The following is a 24,290-nucleotide window of genomic DNA, read 5'->3' on the forward strand; positions in this document are numbered from 1 at the left end:
AATGCTATTAGGACAAACAACTTCTGTGCTCACTTACCTCACTGGTTCTTATTTATTCGATTTGTACTGGTAATTTCTTATAGTCTTATGGGAAAACATTTTTAAACTATAGTTAATTCAGCATTTTCAATAGTTTCCAGTAGGAGGATTGGTCTGAACCGTCTAGCCCAGTGGTCGGCAGACTGCGGCTCACGAGCCACATGCAGCTCTTTGGCCCCTTGAGTTTTTAGCAAAGACCAGCTTAGGAGTACCCTAATTAAGTTAATAATAATTTACCTACCTATATAGTTTAAGTTTAAAAAATTTGGCTCTCAAAAGAAATTTCAATCATTGTACTGTTGATATTTGGCTCTGTTGACTAATGAGTTTGCCAACCACTGGTCTAGCCTTTCTTCACTCAAAACCTGAAGTCTGCAATAGTATTAGAATCAGTTTAATTAGAAAATTTGACAAATGAAATTTGTTGTATCAGACACTGCTCTATGGTATACTATTCAGCCTTCAAAAAGAAGGGGATTCTACAGTATGTGACAACATGAGTGAACCTTGAGGACATCTATCTATATAAAAGCCTAATATGCAAAGCGTCTCCTCCGGAGTTCTACCGGGAGACTGGGAGTTCGATTGCTTGCTGTGATGTGCGCTGACCACTAGGGGGCAGCGCGGAACAGGAAGGCCCTGGCTGGCGGCCAGGGAAGGGTGGCCCCAGCCCGCAGCTGGAAGGTCCTGATCAGCCCTGATCGCCGGCCAGGCTTAGGGACCCTACACATGCATGAATGTTGTGCACTGGGCCTCTAGTACTAACTGAAGTAGAAGGACAAATACTATGTGACTGCACTGAATGTCACATACCTCAAACAGTCAAACTCATAGAAGCAGAGGTGGTAGCATGGCAGTTACTAGAGGCTGGGGGAGGAGGGATGGGACGTTGCTAGTCAAGGGGTATGAAGTTTCAGTTACACAAGATGAATATGTTCTAGAGACCTGCTGTACAAGAGCCTACTGTGAACAGGACTGCATTGTACACTTAAAAATCTAAGAGGGTAGATCTTCTGTTACATGTTCTTACCACAATAAATAGAAATAAATAAATAAGCAAACAAGCACTTTTGAAACAATTTTTATTCTTAGTCACTGTGAGCTGTTGTTATAAGGAAACATTGCAATAAAGTGGTTAATAGTGTGGCTGTCAGCCTTGAATTCATATTCTATTTCTACCACTGGCTAGTTCTGTGACCTTCACAAGTTCCTCATTTTGTTATCGTTTACAGTTTACAGATTAGTAAAGTACAGTTTAGAGACCATAACATACTAGATCATACAGCTAGCAAGTGGTTGAGCTAGACTTTAAATAATCCCGGACAAGCTGTGCTCTTTCTGCTATGCTTTCTGATCTGGCATGATTCCTGCTAAAGCAACTAAAGACTCAAAACAGTATTGATATGTGAATAATGGACTTGATGTTGAAAACCTCATTCTTTCAACCAAATCACCTGAAAAGTTGTGGAAAGGAATAAAATTCATAAATGAGGCACCACTTTTAGCAATAATTCTCCAGTTGTCTTCAGTGTTCTATAAGATACTACTAGATTCTCCTATAATAAAATGCTCATGTGCAAATAAGCATGGGAACTGTGTGGTTATAGCTCTTAGAGAAACACAATAAGATTAGCATATTAAAGACTGTGAGAAGACCTATGCTTAAAACACTAACATCCCAAACTACTGACTTTGGAACTTGTGAGTTCCACTGGAAAATAATTTAAGAAACAATAGCCTCTATGCCTAGCTCTTTATGTAATAGGTATATTCCTAGACCTGTGTTTAAATTAAGACCTTGAAATTAAATCTTATAATTAAATGAAAAAAAAAGCCACCTTTTTTTTATGAATATAAATATGTGAATGTAGTGGGGTTTTCCTAAAGTTATGTTAACATCTACCAAAACTATAAAATCAAAAGGAAATACAAGATTTTTGAAATTTATAACTCAACTTTATTCTTGCTAGTTGAAGGGAAAAGCCAAAATGATATCTTGAGGTTTATATTTGTCATCAAGAAATTTTTATACTTTTTGTGAAACAGTGAAACCACATTGTGATTGACTCACATAGAACTGAGATGTTATCTGGATTCTTTCTCTTGCCTGTGTATTGTTTTTGTTGTTGCTGTCGGTTTTAAACTCCATTTTGTTCCCCATTTGAAAGTACAGATGAATTAGATAAAATCTTTTAGTAATGAAAAGTCAAACTGCTCTCACTTCCTGTTTCATTATATTGTGTCCTAATACCTCCCTTGGCTAGAAAACAAGAATTAAGTATTTTGATTAAATGGTTGCTTAAGGACTGAGAGACAGCACTGAGAAATGGAAAGGATATGGTTTGGGGAGTGAGACTACCCTGGATATGAAATTATGAGAAGTATCTATTATGTGCGAATCACAGTGATAGATGTCATTTACACATTATCTTATTTGATTTTCACCACCTTCCTACTTAAGATTGGTAGTATTTCTTTAATGAGAAATTGATACTGAGATAGATTAAATGACTAGCGAGATGCCATATTTCTTGTCTGATGTAGAAAGAAGCTGTGACTACATTTTATTCCACAGTGCTCCTGAGCCGAAAAGAAAACTGATTGCAGGGTATGTTGCAACGATTCCACATCTATTTAAGGACTGCAGTCAGGAAGAAATTATTTTTCTTGGTGGCCCATGAAATCTGAACTTATTCTATCAGAAAAACACATTGTTACATGTGGTATTTAGGGTCCAGTACATTACTGATTGAACAAACTTTATGAACTGGTCTGAAAACTTAATCGTCATTTATGATTCTACTTTTTTAGGAAGTGGATCCTAATTTAAAAACAAGTAGCTTACAGATATTTAGAACTTTAATTATTAATGAATCTTGGATTATTTATATAAAGAAATTTCCTTTTAAACTTTAAATTCATAAATCACGAAGTTAATTTCAGATGTGTTACTCAGATACATACTTTTATAGAATTTTTATTTCATTTCCTGCTTATTTTAGGAAAGAAGATTCTCATTTATTTAGTTAGTTATGTCTGTATTTGGGGACCATTTCCTGTATTGTATTTATGCATTTATTCCTCCCAGGTCAAACCCTTTATTTCTGAAAAAGATAGCATCTTTAATGAGGTATTAATAAAAAAAGATTTGAATAGTCTTAGATAATTTGTTGTGTGCTATTCTATAATAGAATGGTGAGTAGGTAAGTTAATTTAAAAAACTTTTGTTTTACTTTGTACTCATCATTTTAGGCTTGTCTTTTTCATTTAACTGATGTATGAAACTTTGGCTACATTGCATCTATATATTAATTGTATTTTTATAAAAAATTTTTTTCCCAGAGTTAGTAAGACATTTGGGGCCATAATAGTAAAAGCCAATGGCTAGCTATTTTATAGGTACTACCAACAGGGGTCAGTGAAAACTTTAAAAATCATTTTTGTGTGGTGAAAGCACCATATGCTGGATTTTTATTTATACCCTGATAAACAGAATAAATCATGCAATGCTCTCCTTCCATATAGATTTGAAGGCTTTATACTTACGTGTACACACACTAAAGGAATATCTTAATGTTTTTTTAAAAAACTTTTTAAAAGCATTTTGCAAAACTTATAGGAAATTTACAAATTCAATGTCAAGATCTTTTTATGCGCCCCCTCCCCCGCCCCCAAGTATATGAGAGCAGGATGCTTACATGATGCTCCATTACCCCAAATATGTATTTCCCACTAAGAGGACATCCAGCTATATCACTGCACCACCCAAATCAGGAAATTAATAATACATTACTACCATTTAATTCTCAGACTCCAGGTGTTGCTTATTGTCCCAGTAATGTTCCTTATGACAAAAGGAATCCAGTGCAGAATCACAAACTGCCTTTAATTATCATGCTTCCTTTGTTTCTTTCAGTCTGGACCAGTTCTTTAGTCGTTCCTTGGCTTTTATAACCTGAACACTTTTACACATCATAGTGATTTTGTAGAAGGTCCTTCAGTTTGTATTTGTCAGATGTTTTCTTGGGATAAGATTCTGGATATACATTTTTGGCAGAAATATCACAGAACTGATGTTGTGTTCAATGCATCCATTAGGTGGCATATGATTTTGATTCATCCAATTACTGATGTTCACTTTAATTGCTTAATTAAGGTGGTGTCTACCAAGCTTTTCTATTGTGAAGTTACTTTTTTGTTTCCCCTTTTGTAATAAATACATATTTTGTGTGTGAGAAGGGGGGTACATTGAAACACTGTATTTTATTATTGGACTTTCAATTTATTCGTTGATGTGTTTATAGCAATATGGACTCAGGTTTCTCTGTTTTGTTCAATGCATCATAATCTTTTAATATCATTGTTTATTTTCAGGTTCATATTGTCTCCAGTTTGGCCAACGGGAGCACATTAAAGATGGCTTCTGTGTTTTTTGACAGGTCTTCATCAAAAAACTCCCTTGCTTTGTGGCATAAAATATTTCAGACTCATCATGTACTTTCCCTGCCCCAGACCTGGATCAGCCATTTCTCCAAGGAATGCTGATTCTTTTTAATGGATATAATATTTAGAAGACATGATCTGGGCTCTAGGTATATTCACCACGATTAGGGTGTTGCTTTTCCTAGCTCCCCTCACTGGACAGAGCTACATGCATGCACATATTTTGTCATGTATTTCTTAATCTCTATGTGTTGAAAACCATTTCACACCAGTACATCCAATTCTAATCCAACATCACAGAGAGTTTATTCCACATATTTTAAGTCCTTTCTCTCACAGTGAGAAACCTGTTTTCTATTATCTTTAAAGTTTTTTTCTTCTTTCATCAGTCTCCCTGAAAGCAACCATTTTCTCATCTTCTTTACTTCTTCTTCTTCTTGTGGGCAGCCCCTTGCCCATGTGGACACTCTTTCCTGTTCAGGCTTTAACTCCCCATGCCTGGTTGCTCTCGCCCTCATCCCATGTGGACACCCTTTTCAGCACCTGTACTCTGACACCCAGGGCCAGCTGTCCCTCTGCTCGGATGCCCTTCTTACTGGGTTCTGACATGCTGTTCTGGTCATTGAATGTGTGGATTGCTTCTTCAGACTCTGACTCCCATGGCTGGGCCATCCCCCAAATGTACACACTTGTCTTACTCTACTTAGATTCTGATACCCTTCTCACTCTACTCAGGTCTGACTCCCTACACCAGGGCATCCCCTGAGCAGAGATCTCCTTTGACCTCTAGGCTCTGCTCCATGTGATCTGTCCTCAGCCCATTCAGGCTTGTGCCAGGCAGCTCTCTTACTCAGCCTCCCTGTCCTCTGTCACCCAGCTGTGGCACACCACAGCTTCACCTCCCACCCCAGCACAGATGCCCAACTTGGTGAACTCCACCTAATGGCTCCAAGCTGAACTATAAGAGGGAGGAGAGAAAAGGCAAAATGGTTTATTAAATTACTAGAGGCCTGCTGCATGACATCCGTGCACCAGGAGGGGGGTACGGGGGAGGTGTCCCTCAACCCAGCCTGTGCCCTTTAGCAGTCCAGAAGTTCCTCGAAGGGAGTGGGCTTAAGCTGTCAGTGGACATCCTTAGCACTGCCGGGGAGGCGGGAGAGGCTCCTGCCCCTGCAGCTGCGCTCACCAACCGTCAGCCCGGCTGGTGGCTGAGCAGCGCTCCCCTGTGGGAGCGCACTGACCACCAGGGGGCAGCTCCTGTGTTGAGCATCTGCCCCCTGGTGGTCAGTGTGCGTCATAGCGACCTGTTGTTCCACAATTGGGTCAATTTGCATATTACCCTATTATTATATAGGATTGTATTAAAGTTGTGCTCTGAAATGTTTTATTCAGAGGCTCGCTTTGGTAATTACTATAATGAAAGTCAGAAAAAATAGAATTTGACATACAAAAATTACTTTATTAAAATTTTTTATATTAAATGAGTTTACTTATATGCCCTGAACTACCTCTGCTGATTAATTACTTTAAGATCAAACAAGAGATCAAGAGACTAAAAGTTCCAAGTCTATTCCAGATGATAGCATGCTATAAACTATTAGCTTAATATCATCACTTATTTGATTTTGTCATTAAAGATGGTTCTTGTATTTGAGTAGGATGAACCTTTACGTATGTTCTTATGTAAAGCCAAAAAAAAAAAAATTGTGGAAAGAAAATTGTAACTTGACTTTTTCTCCTTTTTTAAATAGAGGAATCTTCATTTTGGCTGCCCTTATTTGGCAACATGTGCTGCCGATTAGTTGCCCAGCCAGCTTGTATGGCTGAGGATGCATTTGCAGGATTTCTTAATCAGCAGGTTAGCGGATTTAACTATTCTGCAGTAATTATAGCTCCAATTTAGATCTTAATCCTAATATTGAGAAGTATTTTTTAGAGTCTTCTTTTAAAAACAGTTTTCTCATTAGACATAGTCTAGGGAATTGGGAGGGGAGACCTGGGGATGAGAAGGGAGGGTCTAATGCAATTTGGATAGCTAAGGAGCTACCTCTCCAGGTTCCTCTGCTTCGTGAATTGCAGTAACAGGATAATCAGCAACAGAGGACTCCTTGTGGAAGCTGATGAGGACTGCTCAGCACCTTTCTCATAAGGCCTTTCTGGCAGACAGCTTTTGGCACAGTGTAGGCCTCTGAGCTTCCAAAGCGGCCTCTGTGCCATCTACTCCTGATTTATTTATAACCATAGTTATTTATATTCAGTAAATAATTAATTATGGGCTCCAATGAATCAATAGCGTTTTCTAAAAGATTCCATTAAGAGAAAAGAAAATTTGCATTCTTACAGGGTCGTCAACATTTTCCAGTGCTCTAAGAACAGTAAGGGAAAATTATATTTTGAATACCGAGTTATTTTTATAACTTTTCTGAGTCGATGAATTGCTGTGGAATTCTTAGTACTCATTTTTAATAGACAAGCTTTTTAAAAACTTCATTGATTTATCATTTTATGTGTGTAAATGTTATGTGGTAATTATTACCTCCATTTTGCTTATTTAATGCTTTTGAGAATTCCAGACCTTTATTCTCTTATGTTAAGTTACTCTTTAGTTCTCATTAACTCATTATATAGTAAATTAATGGGTAACTATCACATTAAAAAATTTTTAAAACTAATTTAACTTTGATAATTTAAGTATTTTGTTGAATTTAGAGTTAAGATGATAAATTATGTTTTAATGTTGATTCTTTCTTGATTTTTTCCCCAGCAAACATTAGAAGGACTGATTAGTTGGAGAAGGTTGTATTGTGTTTTGAGAGGAGGTAAACTCCATTGTTTTTACACTCCAGAAGAAATTGAAGCTAAAGTGGAACCAGCTTTGGTAGTGCCCATTAACAAGGTAAATAAAATGCTATTTTGAAAATAGAAATATAACATTTAATGAAGTTTGTCCATTTCTATACAGTTTATATTGTTGCCATCTTATAAAGAAAAGGGAAGTACTGCTAAAAATAGGTTAGTTTATAAAGGGAATTAATCTTAGTTTTCTTTTCATTATAGAGCTAATTCGGTGAAGGAATTGCTGTATATTTCCTAAGAAAACATAGTTATTGGAAATATATACCAATAAATAGGTTTTAAAGCAGAGAATATAATTCCACATTAACAGGATTTTAAAATTTTCCATGAATTTATTTAATTAAGAGATTATATAAACATAAATTGTTAGCTCGTGTTACAGTGATATTCTCTCTAGTTAATATTTAAATGAATCCGTAAAAAGACATTTTGGAGTGCGATTGACAGGCAATTGTCCAGCCTTCTGTCAGAACAGGAAAGCCTGACAGTTCATTTAGAATACGTGAGTGCTTACACTGCATTTAAGAAGTAGTACTACACCACCTAGAGAAGCTATCAAATACACACACACACACACACAGGTTTGATACAAAGATAATTAAAATTTACTAACAAACTTTTTATCCATAAATCTATAGGAAAACTTTCCACAATAAGCCAAACTTTCTTTCTTTATCCCAGGATCTTAAATTTATCTTCCTCCATCATCTTAGTTTAGTGTTTATTGGAGGTCCCTCCCCGCCCCCCTTTTTAGCATTCCTACTAGAGAATAGTATAATGGCATTTCTAGAGCAGAATGTCAGCTTTTCTTTCTAAAGACTACTTAATTCTTCCTAGTTGTTTTAATTTGCTCGCCTTTGGAGTGGTTAAATTGAAATATATGATAAAATATGAGCCTTCCCAGCTGTTAACTCTGCATATTTCACTTGTTTTTAAATTTTCTTTTGGAGGAAAATGTAAAGTAGTATGTCCTGAAAAACATGTAAATACTGGTTTGCTAATTTATAAGGACTTGAGTTAATTTCTATGATCTTTTCCAATAATAACATATGGTCTTTTTCTATCCTACTTTTAGAACTTACACTGCTTTTTACTTAAAGGAAATCCTTCAGTGAGATCTTTTATTATATAATTAAGTCCACTTAACATATCTGTTTTGTGTATTGGAAAGATTGGTGATGCTATTAAATAATATACCTCAATATAACAACATAGTGAGTTTATTTTGGTTTAGAAAATTAGGTTTATGAAAGTACAATTTTATTATTAGAAAATTTATATAATTTTTATTACTTGCCAACCTTTTATTTTGTTTTGTTTAAGCAGCATTCACTTTTCTTCACCTTATTAGTCTTCTGAAAATTCCAAATATACAGAAAAGTTGAAAGAATAGAATAATGAACACCTGTGTACCCTTCACTTAGATTCTTTATCTATTGTTAACATTTTGCCACATTTGCTTTCTCTCTAAATAGTTTAAATTTTTTCTGAACCATTTCAATGTAAGTAGCAAAAAGCATAACATTTTTTCCCTAGGATATTCTAGTGTATTCCTCCTAAAAACAAGGACATTTCCTTAATAACAATAATATTATTAGCACACTCAAGACAATTATTGTTGATAAAATACTATTATCTAATATATAGAGCAAATTGCCCCAATCATCTTCAAAATGTTCTTTCTAATTTTTATTTATTGTTTTATCCAAGACCCCATCAAGGATCACAAGTTGCATCTGGTCACCATGTCTTTGGTTTGTTTCCTTTTCATCTAAATTGTGCCCTTGCTGCCTTTTTCTTTTTTCTTTTTGTCTTCCATTACATTGACATTTTTGAAAAATCCAGGCCAGTCCCCAAATTTGCATTTGACTAATTATTTGACTAATTATTTCACTAGATTTAGGTTACATTATTTAAAATATGTTTTTATTGACTCTAGAGAGAGAAGAAGTGAGAGGAAGAGAGCGAATGAAACATTGATGATAGAAACATTCATTGACTGCCTTCTACATGCCCACTACTAGGGATCGAGACCACAATTTGAGTGTGTGCCCTGACTGGGAATTCTGAGTTCATGGGACAATGCTCAACCTACTGATCCACACTGGCCAAGGCTAGCTTATATATTTTAGATGATTTTTGTCTAACCTGTTTAGTCAGCTAGGTAGTAAAAATTGAAATCTATGAATTTTTTTCTTATCTGTTATATAGTAGAATATGGATAATAATAAACCAAATTAAAATGTAATTTAAACATATACATTTAAAGTCATCTGTTTCATTTGAAAATAGTCTCCAATGTATTTATTTTACTTTATCACGGCTCTTTAAGATAGAGAAGGCTGAAGTCAGCCCTGTTGTATAGGTATATTGTTTCTATTTTCAAGTGAAGAAATATACTCAGAGGAGATAGAACTTGTCTAGCTAATAAGGAAGATTATATAGCTCACTCTCTTTGTAATGGGTGGAAAAAAAAGTCAGGCTCAATCCCCAGCCCCAGTAGGGGCATGTGTGGGAAGCAATCAGGAGACAACCTATTGGTCTGTCTCTCTCACATTGATGTTTCTCTCGCTCTGTCTCTTCCCCCTCCCATCCACTCGCTTTGAAAATCAGTGGAGGAAATGTTCTCAGGTGAGGATTAACAACAACAACAAACACAAAATACTTGTGGGCTGTGTTTCCTTTTCCTCATAGATTGCTGGACTAGATCTGGAAGCCAAAACTTGAGTTATTCCTATCTCCATACCCACTCTGAGTCAGTTTTGAAAGTAAAAATTAGCTCTGCAATGAGGTTCTGATCCTGAAACTTCAATCTACCTCAAGATGAACTGAGTTAGGACAGTTATAAGGGAATTCCTCTATTGTTGTAGGCAGTATATCTTTATTTTCTTGTCTGATGGCAAGGGTCTAATTCCTGAAAAGTGCTTAACAGTGTTTACATGGCCTGACTTGAATTTACCTTTTTCAATTGTGGTAATAAAGGCTGATAACCTAGCAACTAATAGGATTCTCTAGTCAATCAACTCCATTATTAAGATGACTGAAATCAGCATACTTAGAAATCCCAGTGGTGGCTCTGCAATTGACCATTACAAATTCACAGGAAAATGATGAATCTAGTAATTTGTATAAACTCGCCTTAGACTTGGGAACAGCATAGATTATCTTTGACCCTGAGAACTGATGACAGATATCTCTTACATTGTTTGTGACTTTTGTCTAAAGTACAAAAGAGAATGGAATATTAAACTCTGACGTAAGATTAAGTTTGGGAAGGTTAATATCATTTACTGGTACTTGCTAATCTCAAAGATTATACAGATGGGGAAAGTCTTCCATTCTCTAGTTTTGCAATATTGTCATCTTAATTTTTTTCCAGCGCGAATTCCTGCCCTTTCTCTATAGAAACTTTTCTTTCTTCAGTTCCTACCTCTATCTCAGGTTTTCTTTGAACTCTTCTATTCACCTGAAAACTTCACTCTTAACAGTAAATCCCACTGGTCTCCTTGTTTACGTGTGTCAGATATTAACTGTGTCAAGACATTTATTTGTTAACTTATGAAAACACAACTGTTATATAATTATACCTCCTATTTAAAATAGTTTAGATTTTTTCTCAACTTATAGAATTACTCAAATTTACCAAAAAGTTGAAAATGCCTTTGTGGTCATTTGTATATCACCTAGATTCAACAGTTAACATTTCGTCATATTTGCTTTATCCTTTTTTTTTTTAAGGGGGCTAACTGCTTTACATTTATCTAATTTTTTAATCAACTTTATGGTGGTAGAATACACATAAAATAAAATTCACCAATTTTAAAAAGTACTACTATTTATAATACCTTAAACAATAAATTTTAAAAAAGAATATTGAAAAAAATGTGAAAAATACAGAAATAAACCATATGTATCTTGCTTAACTAAAAAAAAATGCATTTTGATAATTTTGGCAAATATACAGTTGTAGTGTAATCATTGCTACAATCATTGCATTACAGTTTTTTGTTTTTAATATTTTTTGGTGTGAAGTTCTATTCAGCAAATTTTGATTATACAGTAGTATTATCAGCAATACAATAGTGTCAACAATAGTCACCATGTTTTATAGATCCTTAGACCTTATTCATCTTATAGCTGAAAGTTTATAAAGCCTCTTTACTTAACTTTTTTTTCTGACCCATTTGAAATATATATACAATACCATTATCACAGCTAGGCAAATTAACAATAATTTTCTTTTATCACCTAATATCCAGTTCATGCTCAAATTTTCCCATTGTCCCCAAAGTATTTGTTTAGCTTTTACTTTCAATCTAGGATTATTTAAATACTAGAGGCCCAGTGCATGAAATTTGTGCACAGGGGTGTGTCCCCTCAGCCCAGCCTGCACCCTCTCCAATCCAGGACCCCTCGGGGGATGTCCTACTGCCGGTTTAGGCCCAATTCCCAGGACATCCCTCTCACAATCCTGGACCGCTGGCTCCTAATTGCTCACCTGCCTGCCTGCCTGGTCACCCCTAACTGCCCCCCCACCCCCCACGCCGCCAGCCTGATTGTCCCTCGCTGCCTCTGTGTGCCGGCCTGATCGCCCCTAACTGCCCCACCTGCCGGCCTGGTCGCCCCTAACTGCCCCCTGATGCTGGCCAGGTCGCCCCCAACTGCCCCCTCCCCGCCAGCCTGGTCGCCCCATGCAGCCTGCTTGCTTAGTCGTTTGGTCGTCCCTCAATCGTAAATTAGGTCCAGAGGCTTGATTAGATTCTTTTAAAATATTTTTTACAAGAATATTTCATGGATATGACAGATACTTTATAGAGCATCCTTTTCAGAGACACATGATATCAAGTGGTCTGCTTATTGACAATGCTGGGTTAAGGTGGTGACCACTAGCCCCCCAGTATATAGGTAAACTTTCCTCTTTACAGTTAGCAAGTAGTGTAAAAGGTGATACTTTGTGATTGCCCTTGCCTGAATGAGTCATGACCTTACAGATTGCATATGCTTTTCTCATACTGTCCTTCCTTGTACATTAATAGCTGGCATTCTTTGTATTCTTTTTGAGGACTTTTTCTCATCAAGTAGGAATGAATTACAATCCCTCCTGAAAAGACAGGATAAATGTTTAATGTTTAAATTGCCAGTTTTCAGAGTAAATAATGGGTATTGCATATTGGTATTATATTTGCAATATGTGTTGGAATGATGGTACCCCTCCAGAAATAGCAAAGGAATGTCCCCAAGATTACAATAAACTTACAGCTTTTTATCTACTCGGTGTTTTAAATTACTTGGTTTTCAAATATAAGGTCCATGTTTTGTTTTTGTTTACTTTGGAAATGTTTAAGGGATACATGCTATTAAAACAGAAACTTTGATAAATGTCAGCATGACATTTTCTGATATGTAGGTCAGGTAAACACCAAATAAAACTTTTAAGGATAATGTTTTTTTCAGTTTTTAGTATATTTCCAATGCTGAGTCTCGAAGATCTTTTTATGCTTAATAATGTTAAATATTAAATGCAAATCAGAGTTCCTTTCTTTTGATTGTCTTTCTTCTCTCATGATTTAGAAAATAATAATTTTGCCTAATGCTACTTTAAAAATTATGTGAAAACATACATTTTGCAGTAGCTAAGGTATATTAATAATAGTTCTGTTATTTTGATCACAGGATTTGTTCTTTAACTATAATTCTTGTCCTTCTAAATGGCATTTCCTGTAAGGCTAAGTCAGTTCATTAATTTTCATAGGGAGCCATCTGTGGAAATAGTCACATTAAGGAAAGAAAAGCCTAAAAGCTATTCCCCTCTTCTTTTCAACCCAAATTTGAAAGGATGATTTACTTCAAAGTGATTGCTTCAACTTCAAAAAGCTTCCTTTGAATGTTGTTAAGTAAGACATTCTCAATAAGGGGTACTTAACTGGAGCCACTGAATCTCCTATACATTGTAGAAAGCATTTTATTAACCAGAGTTTTACCCATTGCCAATAGGGTGGGGAGTGGAATGGAAAAGTAGTATGGGCCTTTGAGATCAATAGTCTTTTCTTGATTTGAAATATTATGCATCACTTCATTTTAATGAATAATAAAATCTCTACTAAACAAGTCAATAACACTACTTGGGGTGATAGACCTTTGTTAAACTGTCTTGAATTTGCTTTTAACCATTATTTTTATCATAGATCCTAGCAAGCAAAATTATTATAAAGCACATGGGATTTTTTTTGAAGTATTTTAGTCCTCTTAATGTCTGAACCCTATCAACTATTCATACTGACCTTTATAAATATAGCAAAAAATCATTTTTTTCAACCACCTTATCTTTTAGTAGGAGTTTATATCTGATTTCATTGACATAAACTGAAAGTAATTATATCATACTAGAGGCCCGGTGCATGAAATTCGTGCACAGAGGGGGGTTGTCCCTCAGCCCAGCCTGTACCCTCGCCAATATGGGACCCCTCAAGGGATGTCCGACTCCCCGTTTAGGCCCGATCAGGCCTAAACGGGCAGTCGGACATCCCTCTCACAATCCAGGACTGCTGGCTCCCAACTGCTTGCCTGCCTGCCTTCCTGATTGCCCCTAACCGCTTCTGCCTGCCAGCCTGATCACCCCCTAACCACTCTGCTGCCAGCCTGTTTGCCCCCAACTTCCCTCCTCTGCCGGCCTGGTCACCCCTAACTGCCCTCTCCTGCAGGGTTGATCACCTCCAACTGCCCTCCCTTGCAGGCCTGGTCCTTCTCAACTGCCCTCCCTTGCAGGCCGGGTGCCTCCCAACTGCCCTTTCCTGCTGGCCATCTTGTGGTGGCCATCTTGTGTCCAAATGGGGTCAGGATCTTTGACCACATGGGGGCAGCTATATTGTGTGTTGCAGTGATGATCAATCTGCACATTACTCTTTTATTAGATAGGATAGAGGCCTGGTACAGGGGTGGGGGCCAGCTGGTTTGCCCTGAAGGGTGTCCCTGATCAGGGTGGGGTTCCCTTGGGGCATGGGGTGGCCTGAGCGAGGAGCCTGTGGTGGTTTGCAGGCGGGCCATGCCCCCTGGCAACGCAAGCAGAGGCCCTAGTATCTGGAATTTATTTTCCTTCTACAATTGAAACTTTGTAGCCTGGAGCAGAGCCAAGCCTGGGGCTCCCTCCGAGGCCGGCCGGCAGCCATTTGTGTTGGGGTTATAATTGAAACTTTGTTGCCTTAAGCGGGTGGGCCCAGCCAGGGTGTGCGGAAAGCTTTGCTTCCCCTGTTGCCGGCGGCAACCCTGGCCTGCTCTCTCAAGCTCCATTCTGCCGCCACCCATTTGTTTGAATTTGTTTACCTTCTATAATTGAAACTTCGTAGCTTGAGTGGAGGCTTAGGCCTGCAACGGCTGGCAGAAAGCTTGGCTTCCTCTGTTACCTAGGAAACCTTGCTCTCTGTGGCAGTAGCCATCTTGGTTTGGGTTATTTTGCATACTCGCTCTGATTGGATGGTGGGTGTGGCTTGTGGGTGTGTTGGAGGTATGGTCAATTTGCATATTTGTCTATTATTAGATAGGATCACACTAGTACTAATTATACCTAATACTTGATTTAATTTATGGTTATACTTTTCATATTTCAAACACCCCTTGTCATATGTTGTGAACATATGCTCTGTTATTAGAGTATATATAAGGACTAAATCTTTATTTTAGCAACATTGTTATTCTTATTACTATACAGAGTGTCCCATCTTTGGCTACTGGGAACCTCATCAAGTTGGTCCATTTGATAAAACCCTAGTAATCTTTGATTTCTGGTAGGACAAGATATTCCAGGATCATCCTGTACATTTCCTGACCCAGTCTGGGAATCGGCCATTTCTCTAAAGAGCTCTGATTCTTTTTAGTGGGAAAAGGTATTTATAGACCACAATCTGGGTACATAGTAGATTTTTTTTTTTAAAGTCATGTAGTCAAAATTCATAAATCTGTCCTGATCTAATACTTTTCCATCACCATAGATCTGAAGCATGCAGCATATTTATAATTCAAAATAATGAACAACCTAGAAGAAAATTTCCTTTGACTTCAGAGTTAATTATATTTTGTTACAAAATTGGTTTCTCAAATTATATTTTTATTGACTTCGGTTGGCTGTGGAAGGTTGTAGTTCAATATGTGCTGGTTGACAAAAGACGAGCCAGCGAGGATTAAAATTTCACAGTGAATAATCTCAAGTCTATCCTCAAATCAATACAAATAAAGCCTCCTAAATCAACTAGAAGGTTTGGGATTATCAAAAGCAAGACAAGAAATTCTGACCTTGGGCAGAACATAAGTTTCCTCATCTATAAATTAAGGAATTGAATTAGACACTATCTCTGGGATCTGAGTCTATCGATGTAAAACTTTTTATTATTATCTGAGTTGTTCTTTTTCTTTATCATTCTCTTATTCATTAAATATCTTTCAGTCATTTAGCAGAAATAGTGGAGACAAAAATACCTAACTTCTTTCCTTTTATACCTGCTAACAGGAGATACTTCCATTACCTCTACATTGTGTGAGCACATAATGTTAACAGTTCTAAAAGTCACCTTCTGTTTTCTAATCTATTCTTTGTTTGAGAAGTGAAGTCCTGAACAATATTATACTTTGCCCACAATGAAAAATAGCTTGCATTAACTTTCTGACATCAGACACTTTTTAAAATCACTTTTTCTTTGCCATGCAGCTTTTTTATTTAAAAATCTCCCATTAGTTAAATTAATTTGGGTGATAAAATATAGAACTTAATTCAAATGATCTAATTTGAGTTCATTAGCACCTTTTAAAATCATCTTGTGTTTAAAAAAAATAGTATTTATTGTTACCAGGGTTAATGAAGTGTGTATAGTATTTACATATTATTGTGTTATATTCTCTTAGAAGGATATACATGATTTAATCAGGTTTGCTACTTAACTATTTTCATTTGAAAAGATACCATGGTATTATTTAAAAATGTACATATCTATATATATGAAAGGCTAAGTGACCATCGCATCTAAAACAACCGAACGGACGACTGAACAGGCTGTGTGCGGCGACCAGGCCGGCAGGGGGATTAGTGAGGGGCGACTAACAGCCGAGCCAGCAGGCTGCAACCAGGCCCGTGGGGGGGGGGGGGAAGCAGTTGGGGGCAACCAGATCAGCCGGGGGGGGAGGCAGTGAGGGGTGACCAGGCCAGCAGACGGGGGGCATAGAGGGGTGACCAGGTTGGCAGGGGGGGGGCATTTGGGGGCAACTATGCCTGCAGGGGGGACAGTTGGGGGTGACCAGGCCAGAGGGGAAGGCAGTTAGGTGCGATCAGGCAGGTGAGCAGTTAGGAGCCAGTGGTCCCAGATTGTGAGAAGGATGTCTGCAGGATCAGGCCTAAACTGGCAGTTGGACATCCCCCAAGGGGCTCCCGGATTGGAGAGGGTACAGGCTGGGCTGAGGGGACCCCCCCGCTGCACGAATTTTGTGCACCAGGCCTCTAGTTCATCTATAAGAAATCAATACTTTTACTTAAAACTTGAATCTGTTTTATTCTACATACAAGAGGTAGTCAGAAATTTGTATTAAAATGGATTTAGATGGAGGAAAGCACAATTTCAGCAACAAGAATATTTTATATTTTATTGTTGGGGGTTTTAAAAAATACTAACACCAATAAAGGGTTCTCCATTACCCTTTGCTGAGTCAGCATTCATTTAATCTGATAAAAAAGCATATCAAAGATTCTTCCTAGAGCTAAGTCATTCTCTTCTAATGATAATAAGCTTTATACTTAAGAGACTGAGTACATGCATTTTCAGGCTCCAAGGATGCCATTTGGGGCAGCATTTTTTTTTTAATATTTATAAATAACTACTTAAAAGATTTAAATCTCAACATTTATTACCAATGCATAGGAGTATAAAAATACCTGGTTATGATAAAATTAAAATGCTGGCCATAAGTCCATTATAATTCTCTGAACTCACATTCGTACATGTTTAAAATGATATTTGTGATGTTCCAAATTTTCAGTTATGTTGCTACTTTATATAGCATACATTTTTCCTCATGTGATTTTTTAATAAGAATTACTTCAGGAAAGAACTTATGTAGTATGTGGTGTTAAACTGCATGTATAAACCCATATTTCAGGGATGGATAGATTTGTTTTTTTCCTAAGTCTGCTCCTTCAGTAATTTCCACATAGACATTATTATATGAGTATGTTGGTTTTGATGTGACTGTACAGTCTCTCTTCACTCTATACTCATCAAAGTGAAGAATTTCTTCCCATTCTTAACCAGCTTTTGTAACTGCCAGCCAGATATTCTTCTGCACACATTCCAGCAGGCTTAACCACATTCCTGTAGAACTGCTATACCCGGTAGAGTAACCACTAACCATCAGTGGCTGTTCGGCTCTTAAAATGCGGCTGTCCAAATTGAGATGTTCTGTAAGATAGACTAGAGTTTGGAGACTTAGCATGAAAAATGAATCTAAAATATTTCAAATAAGGTTTTATCTATTATCTACACTAATAAAAGAAATATGCAAATTGGCCGTACCTCCACGATGCCCACCAGCCGATCAGGAGTGAGTATGCAAATTAACCCAACAAAGATGGCAGGTTAATTTGCATATGCAGGCATGGAGCGAAGACTGAAGGCTCCGGCCCGAGTGAAGACTGAAGACTGAAGAGGTTTGGCTTCTCTGCTGCGGCTGGAAAGGAGAAGCCAAGCCTCGCTGTGGCCGGAGCGAAGGCCTGGGTCCTGGGTGCCATAGGAAAGCCAGTACCGGCAGCCAGGGGAAGGAAGGCCTATTGCACAAATCTTTGTGCAACAGGCCTCTAGTATGTTAATATTCTGGATATGTTGGGTTACATAAAATACTGTACTTTCCGACATATAAGACGACTGGGCGTATAAGGTTTTCCTGGGTTAAAAAGTCGTTTTATATGCTGGAAAATACGATATATTGGACTATATTGATGGGATTAGATATAATGGATTAGATATATTGGACTACCGTATTTTCTGGCGTATAAAACGACTTTTTAACCCAGGAAAATCTTACATGCCCAGTATACTTATACGCCGGAAAATACGGTACACTACTTTAAAATAATGTAATAATCTATATAATAAAAGCCTAAGTGACCATTACAGCAAAATGATCAGAACTACTGGTTGCTATGATGCGCACTGACCACCAGGGGGCAGACGCTCAATGCAGGAGCTGCCCCCTGGTGGTTAGTGCGCTCCCACAGGGGGAGTGCCGCTAAGCCAGAAGCTGGGCTCAGCTGGTGAGCGCAGCGGCAGTTGCAGGAGCCTCTTTGGCCTCCGTGGCAACGCTAAGGAGCAGTGAGCTTAGCGATAAGGAGTAGCGAGCAGGCAAGGCAGTAGTAAGTGAGGGCTCCCGGACTGCGAGAGGGATGTCCGACTGCCAGCCTAGGCCTGATCCTCGGGGAGTGGGCCTAAGCCAGCAGTTGGACATCCCCCAAGGGCTCCTGGACATGTGCACCAGTCTCTAGTTATTACATAATTATTTTCACCAGATTTGTTTTCTCTTATTAAATATGATTAGAAGAAAATCTTATATATGTGGCTCACATATATTTCTAATGGATATGCTCAGGCAGCCAAATCCCTATCTTAGCATAATAGATAGTTCTATTCCAGATGTTTCCCGCTAAGATTCCTTGGAAACTGAATGTAGTTGCAAGCTTGTCACGTGGCATAGCAATGCCAGTGTATGACTTGGGGAATAAACTTCTCTTCTGTATGTAAATACAATAAACACCACAATGTGATGCATAGTAACACTCAGAAAAACAGTTTAGACTATCAAAATGAATGAAACTATTGCCTTTGTACTAGAGTCTTGCATTTAACACTTGAAAAATAATTTTTACCATTATGAGAATGATATTACTTTATGGATCTTTGGCTATGAGGTTTGTAAATGAATGTTACATATGAAATAAATGTTAATGTGGGAAGCCTAACTGTTTGGCTACAGTAAACACTAAGTTATGGTTTTATTGCTTTGACTGATAACACTATATATTACGCATGAATATTCGAATAGGAAACATACTTTACTGATTCTATTTTATTGCTGTTGAAAATATAGTTAATATAATTCACCCTACCATTATGACATACTGTACTTATTTCATTTCAGATTTTAAGATGTATATAAAAGATAGCAAACTCCTACTTAAACTGAAAGGGCAAAATAGGTTTTGTTTTAATCTCATGTAATTTAACATAAGTACTATATGTAGTATACTTTGAAACATTGCTCAGTATTTTTCATATAAAGCATTTTTATAAATCCTCTATATTTGAATTTTAGTATTGAAAATTCTCAAATTTACATATTTTAAATGATTGGCAATAACATTATAATTGTATTTGGTGTGAATACAGTAGTTAAGCAATAAAACATTTATTTGATCATCACAAAAATAGTCTCTTGTAAAACATCAATTTTTTTCTTAATTTTTAGGAGACCAGAATTCGGGCAATGGAGAATACCAAGAAAAGAATTTATAATTTCTCTGTCATCAACCCTGTTGCTGGACAGGCTGTAGCTCATATTTTTGCAGCTGACAATAAAGAAGATCTTCAGAAGTGGATGGAAGCCTTCTGGCAGCATTTCTTTGATCTCAGTAAGTAGATGTTTGGATTTTCTGGTAGTATATTCATGTAACCTAAAAGGATACAGACAGCAATATAAATATTAAAATTATACATATTATAACCTTATAGTTTGCATCAAGAAATTTTTTATGTTCTTGAATAATATGATAGTATATCTCCAGTACAATGATGCTTTTTTTCTCTTAACCTTTCCCCAGTGCCTGACTGACTATAGTATAGTAACAGTGTACCTTTGAATCTAGTATCACTACCTTTTACTTTTTTTTTAAGAAGTCTATATTTTAATTATTAAATTATTCAAAACTCAACTTGATGAATACAAATGATGATTTTAAATAGTTTCTTACAAGAATGAAGTCACACTATGCATTGAAGACATTTTGACTTTTTTTTTCACGTTAAGACAATTTCGTATTTTAGAAAGTGGGAACTAGATGATTTTCATTGAAGATATACTTCTATACAAATACGTTTTGTTTTTATTGATGAATACAATTATATAGGTTTCAAGTGTACAGTTCTGATACATCATCTGTATATTGCTTTGTGTGCCCACCACCCAAAGTTAAATCTTCTTCCATCACCATATGTTTGACTCCATTTACCCTTTACTACCCACCCACTCACTCCTCTTTCCACTGGTAACCAACATACTGATATCTGTGTCTGTGTTGTCTTTCTTGTTTGTTCATTTTTTAAAAATATTTTAAATAGGCTTTTTCCCCCCTTTATTCTGGGCGGGGGGGAGAGAGATCTATGTGAGAGAGAAACATCGATGGGTTGCCTCCTATACGCACCCTGATCAGAGACTGAACCCACAACCTGGATATGTGAGTGCCCTGACCGGAATTGAACCCTCTACAATTTGATGTATGAGACAACCTCAACCAACTGAGCCTCCCTCTCTCCCCATCCAGGGTACATTTTTTGCTTTCAATTTTAATCCCACATATGAGTGAAATCAATATTGTTCTTAACTTTTTCTGACTTACTTCACTTAGCATGATATTCTCAAGATCCATTCCTGTTGATAAGAAGCCATCTGAGGAATAAAAAACTTCTCTAAGATAGTGATGATCCTAAAATATTGAAATGTTTAGGAGACTCATTTTCCTGTAACCTCCTGTTAACTCCAGATTTCTTATAATATCATCTTGGACATCATCCAAAAGAGATTTTTTAAAATCGTAGATATTGTTTTTCAGTTTCAATAATACAGTTCAATGGCATGGATTATAAAACAATGTGATAGTAATGTAATATAGTTCCACTATATAAAATATGTGAGGCTCTAATTGTCTCAATTTCAAGAGGAATTTTATCAGCAGGAAAATACTGAAATTGGATATTGAAAATGTAGACTATTGATAAAGGCTATTTCTAATCAAATTAAGCCTACAGTTAGATTCAAACAGTATTTTACATCTTTAGAATGCTTTTCTATAGAATTACAAAGTAGAGCCATTTGCAAATAATAGTAGTTACTTCCTAGAAATCATACTTAGAGACATTTTAGGACTTCTTACAGGCTCTTTGGGGGAACTCCATAAAAGAGTTAATATCTGCAGTCCTTAGATTAAGTTTCATAAGCCTAGTCTGATCCATGGCCTGGTCAAGTACTATAGCAATGGTGAGGAAGGAGGCAAAAGGGGAACTAAATTTGATTACCTTCCACATACCATATGGCTTCATTTATTTCTCATAACATCTCAGTGATGTAGAAATTATTTCCCTCTGCTCTAAAGATGAGAAAATTGAGTCTGAAGAGGTTTCTAGTTTGCCACAGGAAATCAGAGGAAGGACTTCTCCATGGCCTTCTTGGATTCTTCAGGACTTTTTTTTCCTTAAGTACTATCCCTCAGCATTCAGTAGATGTTTAAATATTTGTTCCATGCTTATCAGCGTGCACTACATTTCTTTCTTTTAAAATTTCAGCTATCATAGGTGTGTTGCCTAAAGAATAACAACTTCCTTTTGTTTGCTAATCACAGCTAAAATTTTAACTGCTTCCCTAAATGCTATAATTTAGAGAATCTGTCTTACAAAACACTATATTATTTTTAGAAAATGATTCTGGTATTTTATAATTTTTATATACATAAAAACAGGGAGAAAATGTAAAAGAAAATGAAAATTCCAGAATATTATATAGTTTGGATATCAACTTCTACTAGATGATCTCATGTTTTCATTCTCCAGATAGTGTAAAATAATTTATCATGCTAAAAATTATAGGGATAAGAATCTCCTGGCGTTTTTGTACTCTCAAAGTAACAAGAAAGTGATGACAGCAAGGTTCTCAGGTCTGGCTATTTAGTACATAATGTTTGGGGGGTAAAATCTGCCAATCTGATTTTTAAAGTATAAACTATATTACATTTGTACTTTGGAATTCATTGTGTATAGAGATAGGAAGCAAAGATGGAAGTGTTTATACTATCCTAAAGATTGACTTGAACTTTAAAATTTTTACCTCCCAAGTGATAAGTATAGCCTCTTGTGATTATAGGAGAAATAATGTGTGTAGAACAAAGTAGAGAATAGATATCCAGGGCAAAATAAAGAGTAATTTAACATTTAGAGCCATTTTCAATAATTTGACTCCATTTAAGAGTAGAAAATTAGAAGAGTAATATATTAGAAATCATAAGAAAGCGTTAATGGAACTAGTTGTGCTTAGCCTGTAGAACACTCTTGAGTGGAGGTTGGGAGGCAAAGGGGATGGAATAGTTAATTTTAAATTCTTTTCCCATATAATTATTTTAATCATTTTTAAAATTATAGTTTACATTCAGTATTATTTTGTATTAGTTTCAGGTATACAGAACAGTAGTCAGACAATCATATACTTTACAAAGATATTTCCAGTACCCACCTGGTACTATTCATAGCTATTATGTGTAATAGTTAATTTTTAATATTTGAAAGCTAACAAACATGTAAAAGAGGAATGCTACTTGTCTTGGATGATCAAAAAGGGTAGAGCTAGGAATAGTAGGTCAAAAATAATTTTTTTAATATTTAATAATATGAATATTGAGTTACATAAGCAGCTTAACATAACAGATTACATTGAGTGGGACTATTATAACAATAAATAGTGTGGGAAACATCTTCAATATACAGATTTTATGTGAATAAAACATTCATTTAATATTTTATACTGGGTCTTTATTTTTGTGTTAGCATATTGGCAGCATGTGTAACTGTGCATACTAATTTATTCACTGGTAAAATGTTTCAGTTGTAAAGTCTTGACCAATGAACATACCATCTTTTTGTACCTCACATTTCAGTAACACATGGGATAATGTGGCTTTATATTCCAATTTTCAGCATGATTAGTATTCTGCTACCAGTTTAACCATCAAAAGCTTTCATCTATCAATATAGAGAAAATACTGCACTTTATAATTTGTGTAAGATTTGACAGAGAAATGTTTGCTAGTTTAAAGTGTTTCATTATTTTTCCATTAGATATGGCCTTTTTTCCTGCCCTCAAGAAGGAAAAGCTGGCTTTTATATATTTATCTAAAAAAGGAAGTGGAGGGGAGGAATAAGTTATCAGATCTCAGATCCTACTAGATTTAAATTCTGCAGGGCAACCTTTGAAGCCTCAAACTCAAGATTTTATTCCCTTTATGAGTTGCTATGTGAGTTATTTTGAAATTTTTATGATATTCTGTATTTAGCATTATAATAAAACATACTGAAAGGTTTTCATGTTGCTTAACTATTTAAGGTGATGGATTTAAAATTTATGCATATATTACCATATTGCTATGACAGACTTAAAACAACAGAAATGAATAGCTAATTTGACTAAACATGAAATGTCTTTAATTTTTAAGCCATGGAAAATAACTCAGATGGGTATTGAATATGGAGATTGAGAATATATTAAAATGAAAAGAAATACAGATCATAAATCAGTCTAAAAAGGCACATGTGTATTACATTTACTTTTCTACTGATGTAAGAATTTAAGAATGGTGAACCTCAATAACTTAAACTTGTATAATACGAATATATAGACACATACTTTCTTACACAGTTGTTATCCAACTTGCAGGTGCACAATAAATATATAAAGCTTAAGGTTTTTTATATCCACTCAGAAGAAATAAATCTGAGAATTTTAAGATGAAAATAGTAAAACACAATAAAAGAAAAATTAATGTTGTCCACACTTTTAAAGTTTAACTTAATTTGAAATAACTTATTCAAGAGGTGTGTGGTTTTTTTTTATTATTATTATTCTGAATGCCTAATGGCTTTATTTAAAGTGTCCTTCCTAAAATA

General features: G+C 36.1%; 1 protein-coding gene across 1 annotated transcript in view; it reads left to right on the plus strand.

Moving 5' to 3' along the window:
* Positions 1 to 24,290, plus strand: part of RTKN2 (rhotekin 2) — a 64,858-nt gene that overhangs the window by 37,957 nt on the left and 2,611 nt on the right. Inside the window, exons 8-10 of the mRNA XM_054729010.1 lie at positions 6,234 to 6,340; positions 7,247 to 7,378; positions 19,834 to 19,996. Of these exons, the coding sequence (XP_054584985.1) occupies positions 6,234 to 6,340; positions 7,247 to 7,378; positions 19,834 to 19,996 (402 nt within the window). The remainder of the gene's footprint in view (positions 1 to 6,233; positions 6,341 to 7,246; positions 7,379 to 19,833; positions 19,997 to 24,290) is intronic.

Source organism: Eptesicus fuscus, chromosome 17, assembly GCF_027574615.1.
Source record: "Eptesicus fuscus isolate TK198812 chromosome 17, DD_ASM_mEF_20220401, whole genome shotgun sequence".
Taxonomy (NCBI): Eukaryota; Metazoa; Chordata; class Mammalia; order Chiroptera; family Vespertilionidae; genus Eptesicus; species Eptesicus fuscus.